The sequence below is a fragment of the Nannobrachium achirus genome (assembly GCF_963921795.1).
Source record: "Nannobrachium achirus genome assembly, chromosome: 5".
In the NCBI taxonomy this organism is placed as follows: domain Eukaryota; kingdom Metazoa; phylum Chordata; class Actinopteri; order Myctophiformes; family Myctophidae; genus Nannobrachium; species Nannobrachium achirus.
Genome location: NC_137814.1, coordinates 26,440,426 through 26,467,484, shown reverse-complemented (window position 1 = coordinate 26,467,484; position 27,059 = coordinate 26,440,426). Strand labels below are relative to the sequence as shown.

Sequence of the window (27,059 nt, the reverse complement as noted above, 5' to 3'; positions counted from 1 at the left end):
ATGGGCCCCCTAGCGGCCCACTGAGCATCCTGCATGTGGATGGACTATGTAGCAGTGAAACGTTTATCTGCAATCTAATTTGGGTTGAACCGTTTCTAAAGTTCTTAACTTGTAATTGGCTCTATGCCCAGCAGGCAATGATGCTAAATGCAGGCAATGTTCCATTCGGGTCAAACGAGAGGCAGGGTGCTGATACTGTGCATGTTGGACGCTCTGCTACACCAGTGGGTCTCGTGTGGTTCAGAGACCCTCATGGTTCCCTGTGAGGGTTCCAAATGGCCCCTTAGAGGTGGGTAACTCTGAGAGTGCACAAGTGGGGGTTCCACTTGTGCACTCTCAGAGTTATGGGGGTCCTTTAAATTAAAAAGGTTTGAGAAGCACTGTGCTACACTACATTTAAATGGAACAGTGCCTTCATTTGTATCATTAGTAACACCTGTTTCTTTCCAATATGTTTGCTATGCAATAGACCCTATTGGTTTGCTGAGCTGTGCATCTGTGGCTGTCTGCCTGCTTACATAGTCAGATCTTCTTCTGAACATCCAGAGCCACAGTAGGCTTCCTGTGTCCACATGGGTTTATTTTGGGGAATGTTTTCACCCAATGATCATTATTTAAAACCTAACATTTTCTTCTCATTCCCATTCCCAAAGTCTAAATCAAGGTTGTTATAGTTAACTAAAACTAATGAAAACAAGGCTTCGCTAAAACAAAATGATAACCAACTGAAACTGTATTGTGTGCTTACAAAATGAACTAAAATCATATGGACAATGTCCTTAGGTTCTCAATATTTCATACTTTTAGGGATTTTGTGTGGATATGCAAGTTTTGAAACCGGTTTCCAAAGCCTTTTAAACAAAAAACAAATGCATTGAGTGCGTTGAGAATATATTTTTTGTCACACGCTTTCATGGTAAATGAAGAATACCAAAAGAAAGAACATTTGGCCTTAACAGTAAAACAAATAAAACATATAAAACTAATACTTTTAATATAGTTTTTGCTGGTGGGCCCTATCTGTTTCTACGTTTTTGGATTCTAAATTCAACACACATTTTGGGGGTGAAGTTAGGGAAGTGTCCACGTCTTTCTTACTCTCTCTCTCTCCTCTTTCTTTCTCTCATGTCGCATGTCTTGACATTGTGGTGTCTCTCTCTCTCTCTGTCCCGCAGCAGAGGCGTGCGTCAAGGCCCTGTACGACTTTGAGGCCGAGAACGAGGGCGAGCTGGGCTTCCGCGAGGGCGACATCATCACTCTGATCAGCCAGATCGACGAGAACTGGTACGAGGGCTCCATCCGCGGTCAGTCAGGACTCTTCCCCAACAACTACGTGGAGGTGGTAGTCCCTCTGTCTCGCTGAGAGGACGACGGAACGGTGTGCTGGGCGAGGATAGGAAAGGTGGAGGAGGATGATTGTAAGCGTCTAGACAGGGAATCTCAGTTGTGCCAAGATGTCTCCTCCTCGTCTTTTTCATCAAATTTGACGGTAAAACAAGCTCAAAGACGGGGACATCTTTTCGGGGGCAAGACGAGGACAACTTTTCAAATGTTGAATTGGGGATGAATATATGGAAACTAATTGTATTTTATACCGTTTTTGAACACAGAGGAATCAGGAAGTTAGGAGGAAACAGTGGACTGTAAAATCCTTGGTATTATTTTAACTTTCAAAATTTAAATATAAAAAATAGAGCATATACATGCTTGCAACATGCAGCGATTCCATGCGCTGTGGGCTCGTAGATGAGCAATTATTTTTCTTGTTTGTCGTACGTCAAGAGTATAGAGGGGTCTTTGGTGGTTAACTTTCTGACCTATGGGTCCAATTCTTACTGGCTAGGAGTTACATTAACACTCAGGATTTAGCAGGGTTGTAGGGTGGCGTATTATGAACGGGTGGGTTTGTTGTCGGCACAATGGGAGCGTTTGTTTAGGATGGACATCCCCCTGTGTGGGTTCAAGTCCACTCTCTGAGCACCGAGGCACTTTCTCTCTACACTCCACACAGCACTATAATACAGTACAATACACATTACTGCCTTACCCAGCGGGAACCTTGTAAAGCACTGGTTCCCAAACAGTGGGTCGTGGACACATCTTTATGGATCCCTTTAATTTTTAGTTTCCTACATTTGTTTTTAATTATTATTTCAAAACATTTTCAAAAAACATTCCCAGAAAGGCAAAAATGAAAAACTAAATGAAATTATTATTTTTTCAATAATTTCATGAAGAAATCAAAGAAAGATCTTAGAAATTCCATAAATTGGAAAACAAATGTTTAACAAGCCGTTCTACAAGCTCACAACCCGGCACGAAACGACCCGCTGTGAGCATATAGATCTGCTATTTCCACTAGTTTGGGTCCCGAGCTAAAAGGTTTGGGAACCACTGCTTTAAAGATACATATCGGCACAGAAAGATCTGGATTGTTAATTTAACTTCTCTTAAGGAGGAGTTAAAAATTAACCCTCAAAAATGTACTGCGCATGAAAGGAACAATTAGTTGTAACTTTGAGAGGACAAGGAAAGTTTGTATTTGTGTATAATCAGCGGTTCTCAAAGTGGGTCCGGGGACACCCAGGAGTCCTTGAGGGGGTTCCAGTGGTCCATTTGGTTCCATTGTTACACGAAGATATAAAAGTTCTGATGTGTGTATAATATATATAGTATATTCTCAGTATCAAAATCAATCAGAATCTCCTCTATAGGGCTATGTATGATCGTGGATTGTACAGTAGTCATCTTGGTGCTGTCCACACACACACGGTCATGAGAACAGTATGTTCCTGCCCCAGCATTCCTTTCTTCCTCTGCTAATGTTGTCAGCAAGCTGGAGCCAACATGGAGAACTGTCCACCTTGCAGCCACGCTCTGCTGCTCCTCTAGCACCATCTGGTGGACAGACACGGAAGAGCACTGCTATTGGTCTTTAGTGTATAGCACAGAACCTGTTCCCATTAATCACTTAAACCCAATACATACATATATATATATACATACATACATACATTTTGTTGACTGGGGTCCCACAGGACTCTATCCTTGGCCCAGTGCTTTTCCCTCCCTCTACACCAAATCGCTTAGGGGTGAAAAAAGACAGATCTACAAGCTCACACAAGCTTGTAGATTTTCATGGAGTGTTAGCCCCCAAAAGTAGGGAACACTATAATGTTCATGTGGTTAAACCTGATTTGTACTTAGTTGCTTGTCGGTGTTGTGCGCTTAAAAATGGCTGACCTACAAGCTTACAACGTGTTGCTGTGCGACACATTCAGAGCGCGTGTAGATCTGCTATTTTCAGGCTACTCACAACTAAAGCCCCTGATACACGTAGACATTTTTTCATCAATATCAACCAGCAACTACCAGAGGCGTCAATTGGGTATGGCAGTTGCCATACCGTGGCTAAAGGGGGAATAAAACATGTACTTCCTAAAATAAATTCATGCCTGTTGATAAAGTATGGCAACATGACTGTTGCCTTGCATGCGCCAAGGCACAAAAAGATTAATCCAATGGCGATACCCATGACATCTCTGGTCGTTGCTCGTTGATATTGATGAAAAACTTGCTACGTGTATCAGGGGCCCGTCATGGGTCTTTTCTTGTCTTGGCCAGTAGAATGGATGAATGTCATTCAAGGGGTTTTTAACTTTTAAAAATAGATGTTGAATATAGCTACTCCTGCAGTCTATGATCGTTGATTAAATGTGTGTTATCCAGGGGATTCTATGGGGATATTTAAAACATATCAATTATGCTTATTTCTAGACCAAACGGACCTATTTTTCAGCTGTCATTTTCTATGTGGGGAAATGTTGGTACAAATTATATTTGATGATGATGATAATGAATTTGCATAGCGCTTTTACTTGCCGATTGTTCTTTTTCTTTGAACTGGCCCAATTGTTTTTTATTTTTAGTTTTTTATTCGAAAGACAATGTATACACTTTATACTTTGTTGTGTGGCGTGCACCAACAATAGCAGATATGCAAGTTCATGACGCATCACGTTTTTGCCGCACTATAGATGAAGCCTGACTTAAATGGGAATACCACTCATTTTCAACATTGAACTGTGTCATTAAGATCATTAAGATGTACTCTGCAAGCCAAAAAGTACGTCTTTATGATGTCACTGATCACATGAGATGACCCCACAATCAATCCTCCACTTCTAGGCAACACATAAAGGGGGGGGCTTTTTCTTATTTCCACACAACAACTCTAAGGTATATTAATGACATTAGTTCAATGTTAGAAATGAGTGGTAGACAGTCCCCTTTAAGTGTTTGATTTCCCCCCCCCCCCCCCCCTTAATCTGCCTATCACAAATTCAGCTCTTTAAGTTGTGTCACAAGCTGCCTGGTGTGCGTTCAAGCGTAGTGCCAAAGAAATGCTTTACTTTATGGACGGATGGATGTGGTGGACACATTGAAGTTGTAATATATCGACGGCTGTGATTTTCTAAGTTGCTTGGCTCTGCACTTTTTAGTGTGACAGAATGAATGGTTGGTGCCGGTGGTTCAGGTATTGCTGAATCCATATTTATCATGTAGAATTTTGGACAGCATTCTAAAATGGTGAGACAGCAGGACCCTTTGTCTAACCTCATAAGACATTTAAGCAGCACTGAACATTGTGCCAAAGCCATAAGCACCCAGCTATGTGCTCTGCTGATACTGCTGGCAGTGTCGCCCACAACATCTTTTGGTTATTTTTGTATTACTTTTTTTACCCCAAAATATTCTCTTAACGACTTGAACCCTATATATACTTTGTTGGCCCGGTGTCCCACGGGTCTATACTTGTCACCCTCCATTTTCCCCTTCTACACCATATCTCTTTGCCAAAAACAGCCAATCTGCAAGCTTTTAGATCTGCTATTTTTCGCCTATTATGACATGCCCGAACAATAGGGGGGACGCTAGGGTTCACGTGGTTAAAACCTTGTGTCTGTCAACTCACGTTATAACACTATTATTATTGGTGGTAATCACAAAAGGGATAAAAAAATGCACGTTTTTTTCCCCTCTACCCCTGTAATTTGTTGAAGCTTTGAGAGTTCAGACATTGAATACTGAGGGTATTTTGTTAGGCTTAACCGTGGTCTGTTTATCATGCTAAAAGCTGGGTGTGGGGCTGCTCCTATGGAATGCTATCTGCTCAGCTCATTGTGCACATTGTTTCGTCCTGTTGTCTCTGCTTCACGTGTTGTCATCTTTGACAAAGAGACACTAAACTGTGTTGTGGAGATGGGCCTGGGTCCCATTCATTCACCTCAAGCATCAACTTTCTCCTCCTTGTAAACCGCCTTACGGCCGTAAGGGCCATCTCTCTCTGTCTGCTATTGGAGCTGGCAGTGGAACTGACAGTTCTTTTCACTGAAGAAAAGGGCACACAGAACAGCGCAGCAGAGGATTATGTAGCCCCCCTCGCCCCCACCCACCCACCCATCTCTCTTCATTTACCACCTGCCTATGTGCACCCCACCCATCCACTCTCTCTCTCTCTCTCTCTCTCATCGCCACAACCCCCACCTATCAGCTGTAAACCCACCCCAAGATACCACCACCACCACCACCCTGCCTGCATGCCTGACCCGCTGCCCTATAGGATACTTATTAACCACTTGAGCCCTATAGATGTATAAATACTATGTCAGTCGTGCTCGAAATAGACGATCTACAGGCCTGTAGATCGGCTATTTTCAAGTTTCTGCAGGTTGAATAACCCAGCACACACTCCTTGAAGTCTTAATGTTTACATATGGTGCATGTTATGGGTGGTTGGGGTAGGCTTACTAGGCAGTGGGAGTGCATGTGAAGAAGTGAGTGATTGCCCCGGTTCAGGTGTTGGGTTATCACGCCTCATTAGGTGTGTGTGTGTGTGTGTGTGTGTGTGTGTGTGTGTGTGTGTGAGAGAGAGAGATTGTGTGAAAGGGGTGCTGAGGGTCGTATTGTATTGTCACACCCCCTTGCGGACGAAAGGGCTAAAGATCAATTTTTATGTGCTGCTTGTCACAGTAGAGATAGAGTTATCCTAATAGTGCTGCAAACCATCAATTCAACTACAGTACTTGCTATATTGGGGGGTTGGAATTTGCATTGAAAACCCACAAGAAGTTTCCAAAGCTTGCAATATCATTCTAAGTGTTATTATTATTATCATTATTATATGACAATAACTATTTTAATATGCAGAATATTCATGTACCTGTATATTTCCGTGTAAATATTACTGCTATGCATGTGTCTTCTTTATAGCCAAATTTTCTTTGTAAATGTCTCGTTCTTTTGTAACTGTGACACTCTGTGGGGAGGAGTCTTAAAGCGGGATTATCCTGGATTATCTTTATAGGGTATGTGGATTAATCTCTTCTCTCTATACTCTTTTTTTTTTTGTATAATCTATGTATTGTTTATTTTTGTTAGGTAAAGTTTTTTTTTGTGTGGATGCTGTCATGTTTGCTTGTTCAAATAAAATTATGAAGGAATCGAGCCCTGAGTGTGTCATGTACAGTATCTATGCATTTGTGTTGACCTGTTATTACATCTGCACTTGACCTAGTTATGGCGACCATACCGTCTGTACCGTGGTCATTTGTTCTCATGTTTTTATGTCTTGGCCTTGTTTTTCTTAACCACAATGTTAACAGTTAGCATGCTATTTAGACAGATGCTAGGTTCGTTGTTTATCTGGTATCCTATTATTTTGATAATATATTTATTCACACTTGGCTAGTTTGGGATGGCTCGGGTGGAAGATGGGGTTAAGCGAATATCACTGGGATTTGTATTAGCCTCATACCTGTCAAACTACTTCTCCAAAGTGAGTGACACCCATAACCACAACACTAGAGGGATCAACCATGATCAAGTACCACCAAAATATAGAACAAACATGGGAAGGTTTCTTACAAAATTGGCTTGAAAAAACATTATCTGGAGACCACAAGGGGAGATGGGTAAATGTGCATTTCTCATCGCTTTTGTTCAGATAGTGTTTGTATTTGTCCATGTGTTTTTGTTGGTGTTGTACATTTAAAGCGATAGTTCACACCAACACCTCTATTCTATTGATTTCTCACCCCTTGGAGACTTAATTAATGGATATTTTATTTCGTTTTTTGTCACATTCCTAAGTAAATCATTTGATGACCAGCAGACAGTCTTCCCTATGGAGACACAAAGAGTCTCAAATTATTGAGTTGAAAATGGCTTTAATGTGTGATTGTAAATAAATAATGTTTATTATAGCCTACACACATGCTGTTAACATTTCTGACTAATATAGTATTTCAGTCAATAAAAAATGGACTCTGGTGTGTGTGTGTGTGTGTGTGTGTGTGTGTGTGTGTGTGTGTGTGTGTGTGTGTGTGTGTGTGTGTGTGTGTGTGTGTGTGTGTGTGTGTGTGTGTGTGTGTGTGTGTGTGTGTGTGTGTGTGTGTGTGTGTGTGTGTGTGTGTGTGTGTGTGTGTGTGTGTGTGTGTGTGTGAAATCAGAATCCGTTTTATTTGTAGATGTAAATCAGTGGGTGAAATTATTTTTCTTCATATGTAGGCCTAGGAGGCTATGAATAGCAGGCTATAGGCTGTGTGATTGAAATATAAACTTCATTAATTGTTAGGCCCTTATTCATGATTCATTCACTCACTCCTTTAATCACTTGACTTGTCATTAAACAATGTTTTTTACTAGTAGAGGAAAAGATCGCCAGAAAATAAAACAGCTTTATTTTAAAATGTGCCCCCCACTCCCCCACCCCACTTCCTCTGTATGACTATGACAGACAGCCAGTGCAGACAGAGCAGGGTCTTCATCACAGCTGTTGGGGGGGATATTTTCCATGATGGCAATCCCTCATCGGAGAAGGCGTGTCACTCACTGAATTACTTAGCGCCCCTTTGTCCTCGGTGGGTGCCCAAGCCATCCATCCTCCCATCCATCCCATTCATCCATCCTCCCCATCCAGCCAGCCAGACATCCAGCCAGCCAGCAGTGGTACTCATGGCGGCTGCACCCGTCAAACAGCGCTCGGGGCCGGGGGGACCCCGGGCGCAGCTACCGCCCTGCTACTACGAGGGATACCTGGAGAAGCGAGGACCGAAGGAGAAGGTGAGGTGCTCGCATGTTTCCATCGCGGTGAGAGGTGACACTAGCCGTGTTGTTCTAGTCGTTGCATGTTGATGCTGTGGTGGTCAGTGGGCTGGGCTGAGGGATCCATGCATACATACCGGCTCTCATCATCATAATAATCCCCTGCCTCCGATCTACATTATAGAGCCGACTGTCAACTTCCTTATTGTGTCGGACTCGGTTCCTCTGGGTGTCTGTCTGGGCGAGGCGCCACAGACATGCTGCTATTATGGGAGATTTGGTTTCCACATAGCGGCTCGCAAATGTCCTAAAAGCAAATCAAAGCATGGTCTGGATGGACACACATGTATTTTATGAATGTCATTTAGCCTAATCACAACATGCATGAATCAGTATTGTATCTATTTAGTATCTGTCTACATTGATTATGTCTCTTTAAGTAGCCTAGACGTCTTATTTGTATTATATTTGAAACACCAGCAATATGCAATTGGTGCAATGGTGGTGGTGTCCTTTTAACACATTTCCTGTGGCAATAATCAGCCTATTAGATCTTTAAATGTCAAATCAATACAGTAATGGTGGCATGGCATCACACAAAGTTGCAGAGAGAGAGAGAGGATTGGCAATATTCAGTAGGCAGGTAGGGGGTCTGGTGATGCATGATAATAGCATGCATATGAGGGCTATGAGAACATGAGAAGCATGCATAAAGGGAAGGGAGACCCTCTCTCTCATTTGGGAGAGGGGCTCAGGTGCACATCCACAACAGCTGAGCTCCAGCTCATCCTCCTGGGAGAAACATTAAAACCATCCATTTAAAAAACATCAATATTGCACACATGTGACTATAGAGACTGACTCATGCCAGAGTTTTGGGTCCAGTGCCAATCAGGATTTTGTAGTGTGCTAGAGCAGTGGTTCTAGAACAATTTGGCCAATGTTTGAATGTTTTATGGGCTTTTTAATAGCAGGGCAGGAATGTCATGGAGGCCATGAAGGCCATGGCCGTCATTGACCCTCAGTTTGGCCTTGTGCCCCTCAAAACAATGGCATGACCTGAGGCCACAGTGGCCTTCATGTCCCAGCTGACTGTAGCACTTTCTCCTCTGTCTCTTTCTTGTCAATATGTAGACAGTAGACACTTGTGTCTCTTTCTTGTCATGTAGACACCAGTGTTTTTGTTGAGATTCTGAAATCTTAACTCCCCGAGTCCCCATCTTTAAACCAATCTAGTGACTTTGATTGGTGCAGGGCTGAGCATGGATTCATCAGATTGTAAATACCATCAATTATCTATTTCACTGCAGATTAGGTTATCATCCCAAACCCTGAAATAAAACAAATTCTTTCAATGGACAAAAGTCCAAAAAGTCAGTGGCCTTGCCCCTGAAATGACAAAATTCCAGGCCTTTATAGTTTGTTGATTATTTTTTATGCCACACATACAAAATGTATGTTCCCCCTTGGGGAACACGTACTGCTCTAAACCATGATTATTGATTACCATTGTTATACCGATATTTAGTCAAGCAAAATGTTGTAAATCATTTAGAAAAACAGATGGGAAAACATTGATCTTATAAGCAGAAAAAAAAGATACAAAACAAACCCAAACTGAAGTTTATGTAAAAAAAAATCATTGTGGCACGTTTTAGATTGGCTATTTTTTGGGAGAAGAGCACTGCTCATCTGCCAGTAGACTTTATGTGAGGTGCTGGAGCCAAAAAGGAACAAGATGAAAAATTAAAGGGACCCTCCTGCCCAGTGGCGTAGACAGAATCGAACTGGCGACTGGGCCTGAGCCCAACTGGGTGGGCCTGGGTGCGCGCCGCGCGAAAAAAAATCCATGTTTTTCGGGTCGGATCGGGTCTTCTGGTGCGATTTGGGTCGGGTTTGCATGATTAAATAATCAATTCATGCGTGGTGTCCACTAGTGATGCGCGGGTCATTCCAGCCGTGCAAAAACAGAATGGCATATTAGAGAAGAAGCCGGTAACATGACGGCATGAGATGCTTATTTTAATTGACAACACTCCTGTTAGTATAAGACTATACACACGGAGCACAACGCTAATGTATCACAGAGAGATATTGCAGACTGACCCAGTAGCCTAGTCACTGGTGCAAGACAAAATAAACAACTATGAAGAGAAAAGACCGAAATGTTTAATTGCACCGTCAACTTTTTATCAGAGCTCTGACGCTTCTCCCTCTCCCACAACAAAAACAGCCAAGCCAGCAGAACGTAATTAACCAGTCTCACTCACCTATTGCTGCTTTCAAACGCTGTGTATTGTTTTAAGTCCCAGGAGCATGGTTTCATATCATGAATATGAACTTTAGATTAGTCAAAAAGCTTGAGTCAGTATAATCCACGTGAATCCTGTATACATTGTGCAGGCTGCAACAACTCTTGACAAGTAGCCCAACACGCTTAAGCATTTCCTGTAACGGTGGATTTCAAAATAAGACGCTGCCGTAATATGATGATATATAAGCAATTGGTTTTATTTTTAAGTCGACTACTTACAGGAAGTAAATGGACTAAATTAGAATTACATGACACACTAGTCTAGACATGCTTGGCTGCGAGCAGGGAAGGACGCTTGTTGCACATTATAGCGTCCACATGATGATGTTATGTTATTTTAGTTGTTGTAAGGATGCGACTATCATCAAAATGACTTAATATGCTATAAAAAATATAATATATGTAATAAAATAAAAAAAATAAAAAAAATATATAATTTTTTATTTTTTATTTTATTTTTTTGGGTGGGCACAAAAACGAAATGGGTGGGCCTAGGCCTAGTCAGGCCCACCCATGGCTACGCCTCTGCTCCTGCCTGAAGAAGGCCTATGACCGAAAGCTTGCACTCTATCTAACTGAAAATAAATAACTTACAGTTTTGAGTGTGCGGAGGCTCCTTTTAATTTTTCAGATTGGCTGTTTTTCAAATGTTTCGCCTATAATGACATATGCCATAATTAGGGACAACATCGCCACATAATGGGACACACAATTTGACTAGAAACACGTCCCTCTAATTAAAATGTTTTCTTTTAAATGCTACTCTCTCTCTCTCTCTCTCTCTGTGTGTGTCTCTCTCTCTGTGTGTGTGTGTGTGTGTGTGTGTGTGTGTGTGTGTGTGTGTGTGTGTGTGTGTGTGTGTGTGTGTGTGTGTGTGTGTGTGTGTGCGTGTGCGTGCACGCGCACGCGTGTGCATGTGGTGGAGCGTATTATGGCCTTAGGATATAACTGTCAATTTATTGTCCTTGTGTTTGGGAGTCTGTGTCTCTGTGCCACGTTCACAAACTTGATCTCTGTGGACTGACATTGGGAGGATTGCAGTTGACAAATACTGTTACTGTTCTATCTCGGCTGTCAAAGGCAGTCTGTCTATTTGGAGAAAATATGGAGTTTCATATATCATCGTAGCTAAGGGCAGAGAAGAGAAAAAATATATATCTCACATTCTGTATAGTAAGTCATCAATGTGTTATCTTTTTCCTCTGTGTGTTAAAACTCATGTGCAGCAGTTGTGCAGTGTCTGGTTTGCAGAGATGGACAGAGTACTCGACCCCAGTACTTGAGTAAGAGTACAGATACTCCTGGTCAGAATTTACTCCACTACAAGTAATTAGCTCAGTCAAAATGTTACTCAAGAAAGGGTAAAAAAGTACTTGCTTTGCATGTACTTATACAGAAACCTTGAACTAGTATGATCACTAAATTAACAGCATGTATATTTCTTTTGCACACTAAGAAGTGTAAACAGAAGAAAAACAATGGTGTTGAGTGCCTTGTACTGTAGTAGCCATGTTCTGCCTCTTGTCAAAATAACTTCTACGTTTACTCAGTTACTGTCCATCACTGCTGTAATGTAACATGCTTCTGATCAGTGTTTGGATCTGTTATGTATTGCACTTTTTGCACCGATCCAAATACAATAATTCATGTCTGCATGTCTCTCTGTCACAGGCCTCCAGGCGACTTTGGACCTGCCTGTGTGGAAACACGCTGTATTTCTTCAATAATGCCATCGACACACATGTGAGCATATACTGTACTGGGATATATACATATATCCGCATATACTATACTGCTTATGAGTCTATATTATATATCCCTCATTATGTCTTGGAGCAGGGGGGGCTCAGGTCCTCAAGGACCCCTTCAGGTCCCTGGACCATCTTCATGATCATCATCATCATATTAGTGTGGTATGCTATGTCCAAAATACAGCTCCCGTAGGATTTTTGTGCTAAAATTGATTTTTTTGCAGTTTTGGCTTCTATAGGGACCAAACTATCGGAAAATGATGGGGGTCAAATTTTCAGACCCCTCCCTCATTTCCTGGGGGCGGGTCACTTCAGTTATGGCCCTATTTGGCTATGTATTCCCAATTTCCATAGGAATATTTTGCAAAAATACTTTGTTTTGCAGTTTTGGCTTCTATAGGGACTAAACTATCGGAAAATGATGGGGGTCAAATTTTCAGACCCCTCCCTTATTTCCTGGGGGCGGGTCACTTCAGTTTTGGCCCTATTCGGCTATGTATTCCCAATTTCCCATAGTATTTTTTGCTAATATTTATTTGTTTGCTGTTTTGGCTTCTATAGGGACCAAACTATCAAAAAATTACGGGGGTCAAATTTTCAGACCCCTCCCTCATTTCCTGGGGGCGGGTCACTTCAGTTTTAGCCCTATTCGGCTATGTATTCCCAATTTCCCATAGGATATTTTTGCAAAAAATGTTTTGTTTTCTGTTTTGGCTTCCATAGGGAACAAACTATCAGAAAATAACGGGGTTGACATTTTCAGACCCCTCCCTCATTTCCTGGGGGCGGGTCACTTCAGTTTTGTCCCTATTCGGCAATGCATTCCAATTTCCCATAGGATTTTCTTTTTTTTTTTGTTTTGCTAAAATTGTTTTGTTTGCCGTTTAGGCTTCTGGGAACCAAACTATCAGAACATGACAGGGTTCAAATTTTCATACCCCTCCCCCATTTCCTGAGGCGGCGAGGGGGAGGGGGGTTTCAGTTTTGGCCCTATTCGGCTCTATATTCCCATAGATTTAGTTTTTCTTCATTTCTGTTTTGGCTTCTTTAGGGACCAAACTGTCAGAAAATGAGGGGGTTCAGATTTTGCATGCAATTGAAGATGCCAGGGCAGAGCCCCTGTAGGAAGATCTTCCATGTGTCCCATAGCATGATCTGACGGAGGACGATTATTCTGTCAAAGTTCTTATTGTTGATGCCATGGGTTTGCTTCAGAAAATGAAAAAGACAAAAAGCTGTCAGATCTTCAGGATGCATTCAGCAAAACGAATCATAACGATGATGGCTGGCTATGTTGAGGGTCGAGTTGTCTTTGATAGGTAATATTAGTTGTATATGGATCAGTCATTAAAAAATATGAAGTCTTCATCCAGAGATGAAGCTCACTATGTCCATCAAGGAACTCCTGACTGTGTGATCAACCAAGGAGAAGTTGACATGTTAGGCCAGGGACTGCTTGAGTATTTCTCAAGGGACAGTTCTTTCATGCTCTTTGTCATATATGATACCTTCATAAGGGACATGATTTTGAAGAGGTTCGCAGAACTTCGCACATCGAAGAGGCTGCTGACACCGATGTCCAATTGCCCTGAGCTCTGAGCTTCCACCAATTGAAGGGAATTGATGGAATTCACAGAGTGGAGGGTATGTTCTAGTCAGGTGTCTTGCCCTTCTTGCTCCAAAGGCAATACTTGAGCTCATCACATTTGGCTGCAAAGCAGGTTGCAAGGGACAGTCAGTCTCTGCAAGTGCTATGGCACTGGACTGGAGACTTTGCCAACAGTATAAAGGCCCATTCCCACTGGGTCAGATTAACAGATAAAGAAATATCTTTCTCCATTCAAGTGGATGGTAAGACACAGCTAAAAGAGACAGATATTTTCTTTTATCTGTATCTTACCATCCACTTGAATGGAGAAAGATATGTTTGTATCTGTTTATCTGGCCCAGTGGGAATGAGCCTTAAGGGAGGACATAGATAACAGTGACGATGAATAGATCCTGTATTTGACAAGAATAATAACAGGTCAGAAGTATAAATGCTACCCCATCCTCCTCACCTGAACTGTTCCTACCTAAACTATTGAATAGCCTCAGAATATACTGTGAAGTTGTTTATAAAGTACTGTAAAGTACTCCCCCCCAGGATATGAGGGAGGGGTCTGAAAATTGGAAACCTGTCATTTTGTGATAGTTTGGTCCCTATAGAAGCCGAAACAGCAAAGAAATCAATTTTGAGCAAAATACTCCTATGGGAATACATAGGTGAATAGGTTTTCTGATAGTTTGGTCCCTATAGAAGCCAAAACAGCAAGAAATCAATTTTGGCCAGAAAAAATCTTTGGGAAATTGGGAAAACAAGCCCGAATAGGGCCAAAACTGAAGTGACCCGCCCCCAGGAAATGAGGAGGGGGTCTGAAAATTTGACCCCCATCATTTTCTGATAGTTTGGTCCCTATAGAAGCCAAAACAGCAAAAAAAAAATATTTGGGAAATTGGGAAAACAAGCCCGAATAGGGCCAAAACTGAAGTGACCCGCCCCCAGGAAATGGGGGAGGGGTCTGAAAATTTGACCCCCGTCATTTTCTGATAGTTTGGTCCCTATAGAAGCCAAAACAGCAAAAAAATCAATTTGGGCACAACAATCCTATGGGAGATTGGGAAAACAAGGCAGAATAGGGCCAAAACTGAAGTGACCCGCCCCCAGGAAATGAGGGAGGGGTCTGAAAATTTGACCCCTGTCATTTTCTGATAGTCTGGTCCCTATAGAAGCCAAAACAGCAAAAAAATTAATTTGGGCAAAAAAATCCTATGGGAAATTGGGAAAACAAGGCCGAATAGGGCCAAAACTGAAGTGACCCGCCCACAGGAAATGAGGGAGGGGTCTGAAAATTTGACCCCCGTCATTTTCTGATAGTTTGGTCCCTATAGAAGCCAAAACAGCAAAAAAATCAATTTTAGCAAAAAATTCCTACGGGAATACATAGCATACCGCACTATATGTTTAAAGTCCGCTTTCCAGGCACCACTGGGTTGGATTGGATTCTCGCTATGGCTTCCTTCCACTGGGAACGCTCCATACCATCTCATGGTCGATGCCGATTGCTGCCGATGTCAGCCAATACAGTCATCCCTGCCTGCCAGGTCTTCTTAGGCCGGCCAGTGGGTCTTGTCTCCTTTAAGTTAATCAACATGACTTTCTTCAAACCCCACTTTGTGAATAAATAGTGTAGCCCCATATAGAACCTCACCCGTCGCTGACAAAAACAGTACTATGCAAACAATATCATCATAAGACAGTCCGAAAACAAAATAAGATAAATACATTGTATTTACAGTAAAGGGGGAGGGGGGAGTATGTCAGAGATACTGTATGTAATTGCGATCTAATGGTGGTGGTGAAGTCTTTAGGGACATGTCAAATAACAGTCAAATAAAAGCTTACATTCACCTTCATGGCATTGGCATTTTAGTGGACATAAGCATTTATAAAATACTAAATGAATAGCTATGCATATGAGTTGCATTCAGGTGTTAATTGACTGGTTTAAACAATAGCCTAGATGTTTATGCCTTATGTAAAAGTATGGGTAAGTACTATGGGTAGCACTAATGAGCTGCCTATTAGCAAGCCAACCCTAACCCATTGTTATTCAGAAAGGAAAAAAATAGTCAACAAGCAACACATTAAACACCACTGGTAAATATAATTTAGGTTCTATTAAAACAGTAGCCAATTGTACAGTTTTAAATCTATAAACCTGCTGATGTAGGCTAGCATTGCAGTTTATGTCAGACCAATTGATTTAGAGATTGTTATTAAGTGCTTGTTATCACTGTGAATGCAGGAGGAGCTTGCATTCACAGCAGCCAACAGAAAAAAAATGTTTATATGGCGTATTACATTCGCCTTGTCTGCATTTGATACAAACATGTTGTTTGTTATAACATTGTGAAATAGGTTAATAACATAGCCTATACCACAGTATGGAGATTGAATAATTTATTAGAAGTTTGCATAATGAAAAGTACAGTTTCATGACAGTACAAGTTCAACTAAAAGGATACCCTAGTAAGCTTTTCAGCTTATTTACACAGGAACCACTTTATGTATCTCATAACACAGTAGCCTACTTTGCATAGGGAAATACAGTGAAATAGGAGATATTTACAAATGGAAATGGGAGGTAGGTATGGACTTAGTTTATTACAGTTGAACTAATAACTTGTTGAATGAATTGGCGCAGCCTTGGGTAGGCCTGGGCCCACCCAAAAAGAAATAAAATATTCACGGCACGATTCGAGAATGAACAAGGCCAAAATGCACTTAAATGTTCTCACAGCTGAAGGGTATTCCCCAAATATCGCAACTATCCAAATAAGGGCATGTACATCACTGTGACACACCCCTTTCAGGAAGTAGGGCAACACAGGGCCAGCGGTTCGAATCCCGTCTGTCACCAGTCCAAAACACCAAAGGTGACTAAATAGTGCAGACATCACTGCAGAAACGGCTACAGAAAAGCTGCATGATTCTTCTCTCTCTCTCTCTTCCTCCTTTTTCTCTCTCTTTCTCTCTTTTTCTCTCTCTCTCTCTCTCCTCTCAATTTTTCTTCCCCCCCCCCGCCAAGGTGGCCGATTGGCCCCCAGCTTTTATGTATCTCATAACACAGTAGCCTACTTTGCATAGGGAAATACAGTGAAATAGGAGATATTTACAAATGGAAATGGGAGGTAGGTATGGACTTAGTTTATTACAGTTGAACTAATAACTTGTTGAATGAATTGGCGCAGCCTTGGGTAGGCCTGGGCCCACCCAAAAAGAAATAAAATATTCACGGCACGATTCGAGAATGAACAAGGCCAAAATGCACTTAAATGTTCTCACAGCTGAAGGGTATTCCCCAAATATCGCAACTATCCAAATAAGGGCATGTACATCACTGTGACACACCCCTTTCAGGAAGTAGGGCAACACAGGGCCAGCGGTTCGAATCCCGTCTGTCACCAGTCCAAAACACCAAAGGTGACTAAATAGTGCAGACATCACTGCAGAAACGGCTACAGAAAAGCTGCATGATTCTTCTCTCTCTCTCTCTTCCTCCTTTTTCTCTCTCTTTCTCTCTTTTTCTCTCTCTCTCTCTCTCCTCTCAATTTTTCTTCCCCCCCCCCGCCAAGGTGGCCGATTGGCCCCCAGCTTAGGCGCAACACCTTTGGTGTTTTGGACGTGCGACAGACGGGACTCGAACCGCTGGCCCTTTGTTGCCCTACTTCCTGAAAGGGGTGTGTCACAGTGATGTACATGCCCTTATTTGGATAGTTGCAATATGTGGGGAATACCCTTCAGCTGTCAGAACATTTTAGTGCATTTTGGCCTTGTTCATTCTCGAATCGTGCCGTGAATATTTTATTTCTTTTTGGGTGGGCCCAGGCCTACCCAAGGCTGCGCCAATTCATTCAACAAGTTATTAGTTCAACTGTAATAAACTAAGTCCATACCTACCTCCCATTTACATTTGTAAATATCTCCTATTTCACTGTATTACTATAGTTTATTTTTCCCTTGTTATACTTTTTATTCTTGCCTTTTATTTTCTCCCATATTGTCACTGACAATTCCCTATGCAAAGTAGGCTACTGTGTTATATGAGATACATAAAGTGGTTCCTGTGTAAATAAGCTGAAAAGCTTACTAGGGTATCCTTTTATAGTTGAACTTGTACTGTCATGAAACTGTACTTTTTATTATGCAAACTTCTAATAAATTCTTCAATCTCCATACTGTGGTAGGCTATGTTATTAACCTATTTCACAATGTTATAACAAACAACATGTTTGTATAAAATGCAGACATGGTGAATGTAATACACCATAAACACATTTTTCTGTTGGCTGCTGTGAATGCAAGCTCCTCCTGCATTCACAGTGATAACAATAACAATCTCTAAATCAATTGGTCTGACATAAACTGCAATGCTAGCCTACATCAGCAGGTTTATAGCTACGATTTAAAACTGTACAATTGGCTACTGTTTTAATAGAACCTAAAATTATATTTACCAGTGGTGTTTAATGTGTGCTTGTTGACAGCTCATTAGTGCTACCCATAGTACTTACCCATAGTTTTACATAAGGCATAAACATCTAGGCTATTGTTTAAACCAGTCAATTAACACCTGAATGCAACTCATATGCATAGCTATTCATTAGTATTTTATAAATGCTTATGTCCACTAAAAATGCCAATGCCATGAAGGTGAATTTAAGCTTTTTGACTGTGTTATTTGATATGTCCCTAAAGACTTCACCACCACCATTAGATCGCTATTACATACAGTATCTCTGACATACTCCCCCTCCCCTTTTACTGTAAATACAATGTATTTATTTTATTTTGTTTTCGGACTGTCTTACGATGATATTGTTTGCATAGTACTGTTTTTTGTCTGCCATGTAATGTTGTATGGGTAGTTGTAAAAACAAGCCCATGTAAGCTTTCTTGTGGTGTTTATCCTTTTAGTTGACCATGTATCACTGTAACTTGTACCTTTTCCTATGCAAATAAAGTAAGCTATACAACCAATCAATCGACACTGGTGCTGTATAAAATGCATCATAATATACTGTAGCAGGCTAAGCAGTAAGCAATAGCAGTAAGCAATGGCAATGTTGTTACAGTACGTGTCAACAATCAGTAGGCTATCCCTTTATACTCATTACTTGAAAAGATCCAAAACGGGGTCTTAGTGATGAGGACAGCGACAGCAATATATAAATTCGCGTTGAGATAAACCCAGAGCAGCCCAGCTCGCAGGCAGCCACAGCTCAAAGCAGTATCACGTATCACCAGGTTGAATGTAATAATCACGCTTTAGTATCCGACCTAAACTAAACATTATACATCTCCAAAAGCAAGCACACGATACAAAACTCGCGCGGAGTCCAATGCGTGAAGAAGAACAACAGAGTACAGACAGGGAAACAGAACAAAGAAACGCTCCGCCTCCATTCCATCAATAGGGAACCCCGCAACAAAGGATTGGTCGGGGGACGTCCAAAAACTCCCCCCCTGCTCCCCCATTGGTCCGGGGGGAGGGGTTGTAAGGTGGGGGGGGGATTCTCACAGGCAGACTGTTTGAGGGAGGAGTCGGAATTTTGGGGATTGACGGCGAGGGGGAAACGCCATTGGCTGGCGATCTGGCTATTATGGATTTATTGACTGGCCGAACGGCTTGCACGGTGCGCCCCCCCCCCCCCCGCCCGCCTGCCCGCCTGCACACACACACACTCCCCCCCCCCCCCCCGTGTGTGTGTGTGTGTGTGTGTGTGTGGGTTTGTGTGTGATTGTGCATGGCCTGAACAACAGCGCCCCTCCCTTAACATGTGTGGTCACAAAAGGTACTGTAGGCTAATATAGATACACCATAAAAATGATAATATACAGCATACGATTTGTGAAAGTGACAAACGGGCTTCACAGTTATGTCAGGTGTGTTCATATGCTAATGGTGATGCGATTTCAGATCAATTGCTCCAGCCACTGAGGAGAAACGCTGTTTCAGACAGACAGACAGACAGACAGACAGACAGACAGACAGACAGACAGACAGACAGACAGACAGACAGACAGACACTCACTCACTCACTCACTCACTCACTCAGACAGACAGACAGACAGACAGACAGACAGACACTCACTCACTCACTCAGACATTCGCAAAATTATAGTATAGATGACTGTGACTATTCTATCAGTGTGTTTCAGTATAACTGAATCCTCTTCTCTTGTACAACTAATATGAAATGTTTACAGTTGAACATTCTGACTGTCGGCGATGCTAGACAATCTACAACCAATCTACAAACGGGTAGCGATGCAGAGATTTGTAGATCGGTTATTAAAAAAAAGATGTTCATTTGAAAGTGCTTAACAACAAACCCAGGCAATGCCAAATTAGTTGAATGAGTTGTATTGAGTTTATGGTCAAGTCAATTTAAATAACTGTATACCATCAACCCATACAGTAAGGGAAGTGCTAGAGATTGATTATTAAGCGATCATTTTATTAAATGATCAATTATTGATTATTTTTAAATAATCGGTTAAATGGATGTAGTTTGACCAGCCGTTGTTCCTGTATGTGTGTGTTGTACAGTATGTGGAGAAGCTAGATCTGGGAGGCTTCGTGTCGCTGAAGGATGACTGTAGTCGAGACAGAAACCTGGAGGCAGCCAGACTCATCCTGAGGATGAAGGACGGAGAGACCAAACTCACAGTAATGTTACTGACCACACACACACACACACACACACACACACACACACACACACACACACACACACACACACACACACAAAACACGCTCATCCGGGTCAAATCCATGGAACCTTGTAACGGTCGGACCCAACCAGGTATTATTTCTGGCCTCCAGAACCTACTCGGCCACGTTTTGACGTCTCGGGGGTACCGAGACTGGGGGGGATGATTTACAAATCTACGATTCTATGTAACTCGAACAGCACTGAGTCTGCTGAAGCAGACTTGGGCCATAGAGCGAGCTCAGGCGAGTGAGTCGCCATGCCGAACGTGGAAAAGTCTGCTTTAGACGGTGCGTCGTCGTAACAGTTTTTTTACCTAAATACTTCCTAACTTAAAGAGTTGGTGCCATAGTTTTGTACTTTTTCTGTTTTGTATGTGTCTATGGAGTTAACATTACTCTAATAGACCCCCGGTTGTGGTTATAATATGCAAATATGACTTCCCTGTGTGTTTTTGGTTACTTCCTGAAAGCCTCTGAATCAAAAGGCCCAATTGAAACACCGATATAATGACATCATGTGTAAAAAGTGAACTTTTTTGAAAGAAATCTTTCTCCAAGTATAATCATCATGTCTTTAATAATAGGGGCTGTAGTCTGTTCTCACCAAGTGGTACGAGTGTTCCGCCCCGGTGGGGTGAGTGGTCCGCTCAAAAATGAGGGCCAGCGTGATTTGGGGCGACCACATGAACCATACCATATGAACACATACTGTAGTTATAATACATTTTACACATGGACTACACGAGTGTTGACGTTGTGTTTCAGGCTCCAAACCTGGAAGCAAGGGAACTATGGAAAGGTTTCCTCTACTCCGTTATAGATGTAAGTGACTCTCCTCTCTCTCCACGCACGCATGCACACATGGCATTCACACACACATACGCGCGCACAGATAGTGCAGCACAGCCAACATCAACATCACTATACCAAACTGATATTGTCGTTATAGTTGTGGTGTGGACTCTGCCTTTCACTTGAGAAATCTTATTAGGACCTGAGGCCGATTCTACAAATGCCTTCTAAATCAGTAGTTCTCACTTCTCACACTTTCAAGACGCTGAGAATAGACGAGGAGTCGAGGGCATGTTTTGACATTAACCATTTAAGACCTGTGTCTTAAATAAAGTTCTCATAAAGTGTGCCATCCATTCCAGCTCAATGCACCCTCCTGCCTGACCCTGCTGCCCGGGCAGCTCCAGATGCTGAGGGAGGTGGTGGACAAGGAGAGGTCCAGGAGGAGAGCAGCGCGCACACCCACCCGCGCTCCCCCCTCCCCCCTCTCCGTGCCCCTGGTGGGGGAGATCCCAGCGTGAGTCAGTCTGCCTGTTTTCCCTTCGTTTATTATTCATGTTGAAGAGGCGGGAGGTTGGAGTGAAGGTATTGTTAAATGTCGGACATTCGTTAAGCTGCAAGGAATCAGAATCGTCTTTATTGTCACGTCACAGGTTTACAGGCGAAAAAAAAGGTTAGGTTGTTTCCAGTGTGAAGTCAGCGCTGCTTTTTTCAGTTAATTTCATTAAGCGTCCCACGAAGCTTGGCCAATGTGGGATGGGGTCGGACATACGTACATACAGACAAGGGACATGCCTATACACAGACAAAGCCAGATGTAGGAGTGGTTAACACCGCTCAAAAAGAAGGGGGTGGGGGTAGCAAAAAATTAATCTATGTATCTACAGTATAAATGTACACATGGCATATCCATTTGTGCAGTATGCACATGAGGTCTACCTTCATCACATCACTCATGCATCGGGTTGGCTGATTTCATCACCATTGTGTGTGTGTGTGTGTGTGTGTGTGTGTGTGTGTGTGTGTGTGTGTGTGTGTGTGCGTGTGCGTGTGCGTGTGCGTGTACAGGTGTTTCCGGCCTGTGTCCCGTACGGAGGCGGAGGTGTTGTTAGAGAGACACCCAGACTGTGGGAACATGTTGCTGCGTCCAGGCAGAGATGGAAGCTCCCTGGCTGTCACCACTAGACAGGACCTCAACGGGTAGGATACTGGACTCTATTACTGTCTACTGTACTGTACTGTACTGTACTGTACTGTACTGTACTGTACTGTAACCACTAGACCTCAACGGGTAGATATACCACTGTACTATTGTGTACTGTACCGTACTGTGATGATGTATGGAGATATGTGCTTGATCTCTCTCTCTCTCTCTCTCTCTCTCTCTCTCTCTCTCTCTCTCTCTCTCTCTCTCTCTCTCTCTCTGTCTCTCTCTCTCTCTGTCTCTGTAGGTCAGTTTTCAGACACTACAGAGTGACTCAGAGAGAGCAGGGTGGTTACATCATCGATGTAGAAAATCCAGTAAGTATCCTTATGTATAAATACTATTCAATGTCAGTCATAACGTAACTTAAGCCACTTTCAGACATGCACTGTATTATGGGAGTTTTCAAGAGTTCAAACGGAGGGGCTGTATGTGTGAACACAACTTTCCTGATCAGTAGAATCGGACATGAATCGGACATGCAGATATTATACGGGCAGGACCCTCTACCACCTGGAACGCATTATTACTTTAACCATTATTTTATGCTTTAACTATTGAGAAATAGCAGATCTACAAGCTTGCAGCGTGGCACTTGGTGAAAAATCATGAACATTTAGTCTATTTTCGACACGATTCTACAAATGTCTTCTAAATCCTTCTTCTAAATCAGTGCTTCTCAAACTTTCATGTCAAGGACCCCCAAAATTACATGTATTTGGTTGCGGACCCCCATCTCAAAATATTTTGTTCCAGGAACCCCCCAGAAGCAAATATTTGAGTTACAAATGATGTTCGCTTTTTAAAAAGATAGAAAAAAGATTTGCAAACAAAATCTGGATTTAAAACAAATAGCAGATCTACTAGCTGTACATGAGTACATTTGGTGGGTGCTGGGCTTGCCTAGCAGTGACACTTTGTGTCGGGTGCGGGACAGGGCTCTGGGTGCGAGAGTGAACATATGGACATGTTGTGATGTTGTTGTGTGATCCACTAGATCCCCTGCTCCACGCTCCATGAGGTCATAGACGCTCTGGTAGAGAAGACAGCAGGAACTCTACAACCCTTCTTATTGGAGGAGCCTTATGAGGAGAACATCAGTGAGAACACACACACACACACACACACACACACACACACACACACACACACACACACACACACACACACACAACTATGTCTCCGTGTCTTATTCTTTCCACCCCCATGTTTATGGTTTATGCCTGCCTTTTTCATTGATAGACAAAGATTGTTTTTGTGTTGTTTTATTTTCTATTTAACTGTGTTTTTTGTCCGCAGCGTACGTTTCGTCCAACGATGAGAACGGAGAGCGGATGCTCCACACCGCCCCCTCCAGCCCCCTGCCCAGAGCCCCCGCCCTGCCCCCCAAACAAGGTAAACACACACACACACACACACACACACACACACACACACACACACACACACACACACACACACACACACACACACACACACACACACACACACACACACTGTCACCACCAGTGCTGTAGTGGTGATTATAGTGGGACGCTATTTGAATGACGTCACACACTTCGCTCGCATCCGCATGCATTTTACTTTAATATTGTGTGATTAACAAACGTTCTCTTTGGACTGCATCAGAACATCTGCTACTGAACAGGTCACACAATGGACCATTGACACGCATCCATCCATCCTATGTTGATTCATGCTGTTGACGCTCAGCAGCTTTTGTAAGCGTTAGTAAGAGGTGTTTTTGATCGATACGCCAGATAGACAAACTCTCACGGGTACGCACGACACGTGCACATCTGTGCGTGCACTCGCTCATGCTCAAAAAACTGGTGGGAAGTTGTGTGGTGCAATGAGTACTGCACCACTGGTCACCAGCATTACATTTGTGACTATTATGGTCTGTTTGAGTGTGGGGGTTTAGAGTGTACTACTGGTGAGAGTGCAGGTACACAATGCGGCCCCTCTCTGCAGTGAGTGTGGACATTTAGTGACCCTCTGGAGTGAGTGTGGACATTTAGTGACCCTCTGCAGTGAGTGTGGACATTTAGTGACCCTCTAGATTGAGAGTGGGCATTTACTGACCCTCTGGAGTGAGTGTGGACATTCAGTGACCCTCCATCACCCCTGTACTAACCAGTGTGTTTGTGTCCTCAGATCGGTGGTGCAGTAAAGCGGCGGTCTCCAGAAGCCCCGCCCCTGACCGCCGCATCCTCACCTCAGTGCCCTCCTCCCCCACCAACCCCATGAGGAGACTCATCCTGTCCCCCTCCCCTCTAGCACACAGTGAGTGACCCCTCTCACCCTGTCCCCCCCATATCCTGTCCCCCCTAGCACACAGTGTCTGTCCCCTAACCCTGTCGCCCGTCCTCTTCTAATCCACTATTGTTCTCCTGTCTATTCCAATGTCTCTATATGGAGATCCCTGTCTCTATACTGTATGTACCTATATGGAGATCATCAATATTAAGCCCATATCTTGGAAAGCCCATATATGGACATACTGTGTCAGCCTGTGGTCTATGATGTCAGACATCTTTGATGTCAGCCATCTCCATGTTTGGGAAAAGTTGAATTTTTCCTTAATGGTTCCCTCTAATATAGGGGGTTCCAAATCCATTTGTATCCTCTCGGAGTTATGGTGGTCCTTTAAATGAAAAGGTTTGAGACCAACCGGTAGGCTATTGTAATTGCATTGCAGACGTTTGATTCCGGAAATGGAATGGAACCGATTCCAGTTCCTCAATGTTGGATCTGGCTCCTGCGGATCCCAACCCTAGTCATGAGATGCAGTATACATGAATGAGCTCAAGTGTGTGTGTGTGTGTGTGTGTGTGTGTGTGTGTGTGTGTGTGTGTGTGTGTGTGTGTGTGTGTGTGTGTGTGTGTGTGTGTGTGTGTGTGTGTGTGTGTGTGTGTGTGTGTGTGTGTGTGTGTGTGTGTGTGTGTGTGTCCACAGCGCTCAACGAGGAGCTCAAGTTGAAGCTGGAGAAGAGACGAGCCAGTCAGGATTAGAACGCACTACCACTTCCTGCCACAATACAGCTCAGTGGCGCTGCCTGCAACTGTCCATTCTGTTCTGAGCCATCATTCTGTCCACAACTTTTTACATTCATCAAATAGTCCAGAAGCCTGTTTTGGGGGATTCTTTAAGATTTTATATAAATCAAGGGATCAACACACACAACAACAAAAAAAATAATAATAATAATAAATTAATAAACTCAAAAATAGCTAAATTAGCCGATCTACAAGCTATTTTTGCTATTGTCTTTTAAAAAAGAAAAAAATAACATATTTTTTTTCCTCCAGTGCCAAAGCATCCAACCACGACTGTCTATTTATCTCCAGCTAAACATTCATAAACCATCCAACCATTACTATCTAATAGTATCTATCTATCTGCAGCTAAACACATACACCATCCAACCACTATCTATCTATCTGCAGCTAAACATTCATATCGGTGCCTTCCCTCTGGATGGAATTCAGTCAACCTATAGAACAGGTTATCAAAGTGGTGACTGCAGCCCCCAGGAGGGCCACCAGAGGGTGCTTTGAGGCCAATTGGAAAGGGAGGAAAATTGATTAAAATGAAAACATTTCAACTTTCAAAAAGGTTTTTGGAAATAGCTGATCCATGAACTAACAACACGTTGCATCTTGACACATCTATTCCTCCGTTTCCGCTATTTCTGTTTTTATTTTTAGTATTTTAAAGCCATTTCACAATAAGGGGTGAAATGGCCAGATGCTATGGCTATTGTCTGGGGGTCCTTCCTTGGCATGGGAAGCTTTGGGAACCCTGCCCTGACCTAGAATCCCTATTCCAGCTCATTGACTGTATTATTGCTTTAATGAGCCTGAAGCCTGAAGGGCTTATCTCCCACTCAGCCTAGATCTGTACTGTATTGTCAGTGCCGATATTCCAGTGAATATTTATTCTCTGTGTACTGTATGTGATACTACTGTACTGTATGGTGCTATAACTGACCTCAAATACCTTGGATCCTGGAGGGATTTGTACTTACTTGTGCGCCGGTGTCTCACGCCAAAAATAGCAGAGCTAAGGATGCGACTTGATTTGTGAGTTTGCAGATCTGCAATGTTATTATTATTTTTTTACAGTGGTTTGCTTAAAGTTAAATGTTCTAAATGCTCTACACGCTCTTAATCTGTTAGTTTTGGTGTGAGACACTATCTTCAACCAAGTGTAACTAAATCAGGCTTTAGAGTCACCAGGGACATTTTAAAACTGTTGTTCTCTTTGGTATAGGTCTGTTTATCAACAGAAAAGAGTTGCCACTTGTACTTTTCAATGCTTAATTAACATGTCTCAAATCAATGATTACACTGTATTACTGTATATGCCCTCTAGTGGAATGGATGTTGAACTACCACTACTGACTGTCCCCAATAATGGAATGTTTATCAAAGGTGAAAAAGCCAGAGTTTGAGGAAACTATTGGCTTTTGTGTTAAGTTTACATCATGCCCTTCTGCTGCCAAACTTTACTTCCCACTATGGCAGAGCCTGGGTGATGTGATCGGTTTAGACGATATATTGACCCTT

General features: G+C 42.6%; 3 protein-coding genes across 4 annotated transcripts in view; all 3 read left to right on the top strand.

Annotated features, from left to right (window-relative positions):
• Positions 1 to 3,221, top strand: part of LOC308285872 (endophilin-A2-like) — a 36,843-nt gene extending 33,622 nt beyond the window's left edge. The window contains exon 8 of the mRNA XM_080726760.1: positions 1,176 to 3,221. Within this exon, the coding sequence (XP_080582886.1) occupies positions 1,176 to 1,363 (188 nt within the window). The 3' untranslated portion in view covers positions 1,364 to 3,221. The remainder of the gene's footprint in view (positions 1 to 1,175) is intronic.
• LOC308285878 (histone H1-like) overlaps positions 1 to 27,059 on the top strand; it is a gene marked incomplete at both ends in the record, with an annotated part of 500,380 nt that overhangs the window by 291,245 nt on the left and 182,076 nt on the right. The gene's annotated exons all lie outside the window — the stretch shown is intronic.
• On the top strand, positions 7,875 to 25,502 carry stap2a (signal transducing adaptor family member 2a; the record flags this gene model as incomplete). The annotated part of the gene is made up of 12 exons (XM_080726784.1): positions 7,875 to 7,922; positions 7,990 to 8,124; positions 12,092 to 12,163; positions 20,328 to 20,447; positions 21,258 to 21,314; positions 21,647 to 21,801; positions 22,353 to 22,484; positions 22,736 to 22,805; positions 23,486 to 23,588; positions 23,788 to 23,883; positions 24,646 to 24,774; positions 25,447 to 25,502. The coding sequence occupies exons 2-12, from the start codon at positions 8,017 to 8,019 to the stop codon at positions 25,500 to 25,502; spliced, it is 1,098 nt and encodes a 365-aa protein (XP_080582910.1). The 5' UTR covers positions 7,875 to 7,922; positions 7,990 to 8,016.